Source organism: Canis aureus, chromosome 8, assembly GCF_053574225.1.
Source record: "Canis aureus isolate CA01 chromosome 8, VMU_Caureus_v.1.0, whole genome shotgun sequence".
Lineage (NCBI taxonomy): Eukaryota > Metazoa > Chordata > Mammalia > Carnivora > Canidae > Canis > Canis aureus.
In genome coordinates this window covers 6336923-6345282 of record NC_135618.1, presented here as the reverse complement: position 1 = coordinate 6345282, position 8360 = coordinate 6336923, and the positions used below count along the sequence as shown (strand labels likewise).

The window sequence follows — 8360 nt, the reverse complement described above, 5'->3', positions numbered from 1 at the left end:
CTCCCCCCATCCTCCCCCCCCTCCTCCCCCCCCCTCCTCCCCCCCCCTCCTCCCCCCTCCTCCCCCCCTCTCTCCTTCCCCCCTCTCTCCTTCCCCCCTCTCTCCTTCCCCCCTCTCTCCTTCCCCCCTCTCTCCTCCCCCCTCTCTCCTCCCCCCTCTCTCCTCCCCCCTCTCCTCCCCCCTCTCCCCCCTCTCCCCCCTCTCCCCCCTCTCCCCCCTCTCCTCCCCCCCTCTCCCCCCTCTCCTCCCCCCCCTCTCCTCCCCCCCCTCCCCCTCTCCCCCCTCTCCCCCCTCTCCTCCCCCCTCTCCCCCCTCTCCCCCCTCTCCCCCTCTCCCCCCTCTCTCCCCTCTCCCCCCTCTCCCCCCTCTCCCCCTCTCCCCCCTCTCCTCCCCCTCTCCCCCTCTCCCCCTCTCCTCCCCCCTCTCCCCCCTCTCCTCCCCCCTCTCTCTCCTCCCCCCTCTCTCTCCTCCCCCCTCTCTCTCCTCCCCCCCTCTCTCCTCCCCCCCAAATAATTAAAATCTTTAAAAAAGAAAAAGTAAGCTCAGTCATACGTGCAAAAATAGCCTTTTTATTAAAATGTCTTTACCATGTGAGACATGTTATCAGTATTCCTCTTTTAACACCTGTGCTGCGCATCTTACTTATTGGCCACTTGTTGAGTAACCATGTGTAAAATAATCAAGTTTGGAGTATAGTTTCAGATTATGATCATATTTGCTTCCTACATCTGTCTTAGAACCATCAGAATACCTTCTGACCATCAAGTAATGGGCGATTATCTGTGTTGAGCAATATGCTTAAACGTTGTCTAACAAGAATTTGGTTATAAATAACAGAAAGCTTAAGAAAGGGAGACCATCCCATAGGAAGAAATAGGAAAAAAACGATTACTGTAATTTTATTTGTTTACAGTTCTCCAGAGATGTTTCCCTGACTTTGCTACTAACAATGGCACGTTGACAGTAGGAAATAAGACCACATTTGAAGATGGAAGTGGAAGAACAAGAAATGCTATAGAACTCAGGACAGCTGCAAAGTATGTTTGTTTACATTCTTATTTTGAGTTTGTAGGCGTCCTGTTATTATACACAAGACTGAAGCTGCCATTAGGTTAAGGGTTATAGGGAAAGAATTATGTAGAATTATGAAATACACATGTCACTGGGGATTGGAGAGCTTGGTGTGTATTCATTAAGAAAAGCAAGTAAAGGAGAAACCGAAGTGAATAAGAAAGTGCAATGATGTTTTCTAAAATGGTTATTAAATCTTTCATTATCAACTGGTATAGAAATATGAGAGGTCAGTAAGCGTATTGAAAGACCTTAATTTACTTGTTGAATGAACGCAATAAAAGAAAAGCTTTTTGAGTCACTATTCAAAAAAATGACTAAAATAATAAAACTGCTAAATGTAAAAAGAAGAGAGCCTTCGGAAAGGAGGAATAACCATCGTAATACTGTTTCGGGACCATATCAATGTCTGTGTACTTACTACAAGGAAGTTAATTTACTGTTCCCCTTGGTGTACACATCATGATGTTTCATGTTATTAGGAAATATAATTAATTCCCTGGATGCATACACTTACGTGGGTGCACAAACAAACACGATATCCTTGTATAGCTCAGTTGTTGAATTAAAGGTGAAACATAAAGATATTCTAAAAATATCTCTCTCTTCCTTGAAAGAGTTCAGCAGTCCAAAATACTTCAGGTCCGGATTATTCAAATGTAATAGCACCATGGGTGGATTTCCCAAATATAAAACTAGGTGAAAGAAATAACAAAATAATAGTACAAGTCCATTGACAGAAAAGGCCAAAAACAAGCACAACTAAATTATCCTGCGATGCATATGTAAGGAGTAAAACTGGAAAAGAAAACTAGAAAATTATTATCATAAAAGTCAGGATTGTGGTTACCTTGGGGGAAGAAAGGAGGAATTGTAACTGGGGAACATAGGACAAGGGACAACAAGGTTGTTGCTACATAGTGCATTCACTTTGATAATTCATCAAACTGGACGCTAATGATTTGTGCACCCCCCCTGTATGTATCCCACGATGCCTTCCTGCTACACGGCGGTCAGAGGATTAAAAAAGGGAATTAAGAATGATGTTCATTCTTGACTCCAGGGATTTTGTAAGCTAAAAACTGATCTTATTTGAATTCATTTCCTACAGTGAGGTTTCCGCAGTATTGAGGACATGTCCCATATGTTGAAAAGGGATCTGTTCACCATTCTTGAAAGCCACGTTCTCTGTGTGTGTAGCTATAGCCACCTTTGTAGTCTATCAAAGTGACATCTCCATATTGTGGCTGGGGGTTCCTGAAAGTATGTTGTGAACAGCAGCTTGCAAAGCCCCTTTTATCATAACGAGAGCATTTCTGTTTAGTGGTAGTCAAAATAATTGATTTTTTTTTTCCTTTCAATTCAGTCGTGTCAATAAAATCCTTGATGCAAGGGCAGTTGGAATGAAAATATTTGAAGATTATGCAACAACTTGGTATTGGATTCTCATGTAAGTGCAAACATTGGTGTTTCTTATCCAGCCCCATTTAACCCTTGTGGAATGCTTTCTTCAAATTCCCTATTTGTATTTGTGAATAAAAGTTCCTGCCATTTTCTTTTTCAGATAGGATGAAGATGGGGCAAAGATATTTGGAAATATATCCAGTGTTACAAAAGTCATAATGTAAATTTGAACTTTATTCATTAAATTCCCAGTAAAAGTACTTATATAAATACACTTCGAGTCATGCGGGGACAACATCTATAGTACGTTTGCTTCTTATTGTTATGTTACAGTGGTTGTAGTCTTATTTCTCTGGGTCTGTTTTCTCATTTGTCCTTCCCTCGACCTCCAAGGGATCACTCTTACTTTATAACACCTTCTTTCCACATAATGTTTGCTGTTATCAAAGGTCACCGTAGTTACGAAGAGTTGGAAAAAATATATGAAGGGAGGAGGAGATTAAAATTGTTTAGATACAGAATTTGCATTCCTGAAAGGTAAGGGGGAAATGCAGTGACTGCTGGAGCAGGTACAGGTGTTTGATATATTTAAGGCGATTGCTACTATCTGGCTCTTATATCCCCTTCTTATGCCTTAAAAGCATCTATGGTTCCCTAGTGATCAGCAAGCAAAGTGAAAACTTCAGATAGTTACACGGCCCTTTACAACCCGGTCCAACTAGTTTCCCAGATTCATCTCCATCCATATTATTTGATTAACCCTATATTCTAAACACATCAAATAGCATACCCATCCCTGGTTTGTCAAACCCCTATGTTTTGCACATGCTCTTCTTCTTCCTAGCACGCCCTTCCTATGTCCTGGGCAACTCCATCTCATTTAAAATCAGCTTTCGGGGTGCCTGGGGGGCTCAGTTAAGCATCTGCCTTTAGCTCAGGTCATGATCCTGGGGGTCCTGAGATAGAGCCCCACTTCTCCCTTTCCTTCTGCTCCTCAACCCTGCCCCTGCTCCTACTCGTGCCTTCTCTCTTAAATAAATAAAATGTTAAATTACACAAAAGCTGATTTTTTTTTTTTATGAAGTCTTTCTGGACTTCCAGATATAATTGCTTTTCCCTCTGTGTTCCTCCTCCTCCTACACACACACACACACACACACACACACACACACACACACACACACACCCCTATACACACATATGTACTTATCATTTGTATAGCACCTAGAATTTTGTATTTTATTTACCTGGTTCTTTACCGTGGTAACTACGTCTAACTCCTCTCTCTTTTTGTAACTTCCAGTGTGGTCCTTGGAACATAGAAGATGCATAGAAAATGTGGATTCGAGGAACAGTTATAAAACCACTAGGGGAACAAGATAGATATATATAACTATGTGGTACTTAATAAGCTCAAAATTGTATATAAAATTCCAGTGACTAGTTTTTGAGCTGTAGAACTAGTTTTTTTTTTTTTTTGAGATTTTATTCATTTCAATGCCTTGTCTTAAACACAATAATTATTTTCATTGTGCATCAGTATTTCAGGATATCTCTCCATAGCAGAGATTGCAGTCTATACTTGACAGTAGTTATACTGGTTCCCCTACTGTCAGACTCATCATCATTAGATAATTTCCATATTTCTTCTTTATTTTGTCCTTTTATTTTATTTTTTAAAAGATTTATTTATTTATGATAGAGACACAGAGAGAGAGAGGCAGAGACACAGGCAGAGGGAGAAGCAGGCTCCATGCAGGGAGCCTGACGTGGGACTTGATCCTGGGTCTCCAGGATCAGGCCCTGGACTAAAGACAGTGCTAAACCGCTGAGCCACCCAGGCTGCCCTATTTTGTCCTTTTAGACTATTATCTGAAAAACTATGCATTAATAGATCTTCCTGTTGACCTCACTCCCAACACACACTGAAACCCTCTCTACCCAGGCACTGCTCACACCACTAGAGCATAAACACTCCCTTTATTTTCAACTCTTCTGCTCTCCATTTATCTCATAAATATAAAGCCAAAGACTAATATGCCATGACTTAGTTTATTTAGATTTTTATACAAGAATTAAAACACAGAATAAACAGCTTTATTTTTTTCTCCCTTCCCCACCCCCCGGACCTTTTTTTGAATATTCCTCTTGGACCTTGCCACAGAATAATCCTTCAACCATATTGAATACTTAAGCATTAAAATATCTGTGATTTTAATAGGGACTGGTTTCCGGAGTTGAGAGCATAGGCTCTGCAAGAATGTGACCCAAGAAGTTACTCTGATACAATGCTGTCATCTATCTAGCGACAGTAATTATTAAGACTTTTTAAAAAATATAATACTTGGAAACAACACGCTCAATAAATGTTGCAGTCTATGTTTCTAAGTTTGGAAACTTACAAAGAGCACTGGAGGTATCCGTTCTTAACGGAAGGATCATCCAAATTTCTAATCTTAATGAGTTCTGTTTAATGAAATTACCTAGTGGAATCCAATAATGGATTTAACTTAGATATATTTGTATCTCAGTCAAACTCCAGGAAAACATTAAGACAAAAAAATAGTCACGCTGCTGTTTGCTTGATAAAGTCCTATGGCCCAGGAGATACAGAAGCTGTATCATGGCTCTCTATAATTAGCGGCCCCCCAGATTACTGGGGACCTGAAACAGATGTCTGGTGATGTCAGACATCACAAATTATTAAAGATAATTGGACCATAATAATGACTACAAAATCGTGGACTCAGGAACTGTGTGGGGCAATTATTTTTCTTTTCTGCCCTAAGACTTCTCCTTTACTTCTACATAGTTGTGTTGTAAAAAGTTTCCTTCTCTTGGTATCATGAATATGTTTTATAATTTATCACTTAGTGAGACATGTGAAGGGGGAAAAAATATATATGTGGCATGGCAACTGTGGCAGATAGGCCAAAACTGTAGGTTGGAGGAATTGTGTTTTTCCTTGAACAGTGGTTGCTGCCGGACTTCAGTTTACCCAGGTACACAAATATTGACTCAGGTTTGAAGTTCCTGATGATCCTACTTTTTCATATGAAAGTCTTAATAGGAACAATTATTTGTACTTTTTAATATTATAAGTGTTTCTATAGCCAGATAAAATAGTATGAGAAATATTTTGGATAGAAAATGTTGCCTTGCTTTTAACTTTGTTATGTTTAACACACTTGACCCCTGTGTGTGTTGTATGCTTTTTCCTCTAGAGGCCTGACTATCGCCATGCTTCTTAGTTGTATGTTTGTGATACTCCTGAGGTTCATAGCTGGAATCCTCTTCTGGGTCTTCATGGTGGGTGTGATTGGAATTATAGGTTATGGTAGGTATCACCCCTCTTAAAAATCACTAAATATCAAAATAGTCCTTTTCTTTTCAGTTGGCATTTTTAATTACCAGAAAGCACTTAACTTGCAGTGAATTTAAATTATTTACTTCCCACCCCCAAAATATTAATTGAGAAAAATTAATTTTACATATATTATTTCTGTAACTTTTATCTTCATCTTGAAAAAGATGCTATCAAAATGCTCTAGTTCTTACTGACCTTTGGTCCCATGCCTTATCGTCATTAAAAAGGAAGTAAAAAAACTAAAACAACACCTGTTAGGTTAATGAAAAACATTTCAGAAAACTTATTTTATTCCTTTAACTTTTCTGTCTGTATAATTACAGAAGTGTGATCTATTTTTCTTTCAATTTAGTAATTTTAATCCAGGTACTGTCACACATTCTAGTAATTGGCCAGTACTCCATAATGAGGCATCACCCTCTAGAGGCAAGTATTCTGAATTACAACGTTTGGATGGAGAGCTCCTTTCTATCAAGGTTGGCATTCTAACCAGTAGCTCAGTCCCCTCAAAAGCAGTACAGGTGCAGTGTGAACACCAAAGAAGGAGCTAAAGTTTCCCCCCAGGAAGAGTATAGCATTTATGGCAGCTCCCGTCATAGTTCTAATAGGCATAAAGGCCAATAGATGAATTTTTGAGAGGTCTCTATTCCAGAATAAATCCTCCTACAATACCATTTGGATTGAAAATCGTTTCATGGTAGCCAAGACACCAAGAACAGCAATTTCCTATTTTTGCCACTCAAGGAAGAGTTTTACACATATCAATATAAGAATACAGTTGAATTCCCCAGGTTCTGTAGTTAGACTGAATTCTAATCCCAGCTCCATCACATATAACTGAGGAACTTTGGAAACGCTTCCTAATGATTAGAAGACCCAGTTTCCTTATCTGTAACATCAGCACAGTCATGGTATGTATTTCTATCTCACAAGATTGTGAGGATTAACTGAGATAATGAATATAAAGCTCTTATATCTGAAAATATCTGAAAAACAGTAAACACTCAACATGTGTTGGTTTATTGTTACTGTCCTCCCTGTTATCCTCAATAGGTTTCTAGACAGTTTCCTATCTCTTCAGGGTTTCCTTATCTGCCGCTTCTGTGCAGCTGCATGTGAAAAGGTGGGTCAGTCTGGTTGAGGAGCATAAGAACCACTAGCCCTTAATCAAAGACTCCTAAGAAAGCTTTTTGTTTAAAAGTCTTTTGTGTATGTTTCTGCTTGGAGCCCAAAATAAACTCTGCCCTTTACACTACAGAGCCTGGGCATGTGATTCAGTCACTCTTTTATTGTCATCAAGAAGGGAAAGACAGTAAAGTCTCGTATTGATTTCATTGACTTGTCTTAAGAAGAAAGAAAAATCTGAGATTGGCTATAGTGCAAAGTTGACAGTGGCAAGAGGGAGAAAGATCACTGGCATATCGCAACTACAGGCGAAACAACAAATTTCAGCTCCCTGTTGACTCCCTAGGTAGTACTAGCTCAGCAATTAATGGTGTGGCAAGTCAGCTTGAAGCCTCTCATTGGGTGGGGAAATGTCCAGCTAGATTGAGAAGTATAATACTGTATAACTGACCTCTGCTACTATCTTGGACAACCGATTTTCTCCATATCATGGGAAACCAACCATTTCCTACTAACAGCAGTCTATTTACTAGGGCAAGCAGCCTACTGAGCAGAGAAAAAGCCAGGCTGTTTGTGGGCAAGTGCCCTTGAACATCAGTGGAACAATTCGTATTGACCAGAACAAGTTAAGATTTATACAGGAGAAGCCACAGAACAGTGGGGGTTACGGACATGGATGTGGAGATTGAAAACGCACAGTCCCAGATTCATTGCATATTAACTGTGTGATCCTTTGCAGGTATACAGTCTAATTAGTAGTTTCTTCAACTATACAATAGGATTCTGTGAATAATTTTTTAAATAATGTAAATAAGGTCCTTAGAAAGCTGCTTACTATGTAATGTTCAGTAAACAGTCTTGGTTGTAGTTGTTACACAGGAATAGATGCTGAATTTTCTCAAATGCTTTTCCTACATCTATGGAGATTATCATGTCTTTTAATCATGTGGAGATTATCATAGGATTTTTATCTTTCATTAATGTGCATCACATCTACTGATTTGTGAATCCTGAGCCATCCTTGCATCCCTGGAATAAATCCCACTTGATCATGATATATGATATTTTTAATGTACTGTTGAATTCAGTTTGCTAATATTTTGAGGATTTGTACACCTATGTTCACCAGGGGTACTGGCCTGTAGTTCCATTTTCTTGTGGTGTCCTTGTCTGATTTTTGGTATCAGGGTAATGCTGACCTTGTAGAAGAAGTATGACAATGTTCCCTCCACTTCTCTTTTTTGGAAGAGCTTGAGAAGGATGGTATTAACTCTTTGAATTTTGGTAGAATTCACCAGTGAAGTTATCTGGTCCTGGCCTTTTGTTTGTTGGGAGGTTTTTGATTACCAATTCAATCTTCTTACTAGTAATTAGCCTGTTCAGATATCCTATT

At 39.4% G+C, this 8360-nt stretch overlaps 1 protein-coding gene across 7 annotated transcripts in view; it reads left to right on the top strand.

Moving 5' to 3' along the window:
* SLC44A5 (solute carrier family 44 member 5) overlaps positions 1-8360 on the top strand; it is a 344022-nt gene that overhangs the window by 290773 nt on the left and 44889 nt on the right. For all 7 annotated transcript variants that reach the window (XR_013384133.1, XM_077905063.1, XM_077905065.1 and 4 more), the window contains 3 exons: positions 914-1037; positions 2438-2521; positions 5700-5812. Coding sequence is in view for 6 of the 7 variants with exons in the window: in XM_077905063.1 (XP_077761189.1) it covers positions 914-1037; positions 2438-2521; positions 5700-5812 (321 nt within the window). In the remaining variant the exon portion in view is untranslated. The remainder of the gene's footprint in view (positions 1-913; positions 1038-2437; positions 2522-5699; positions 5813-8360) is intronic.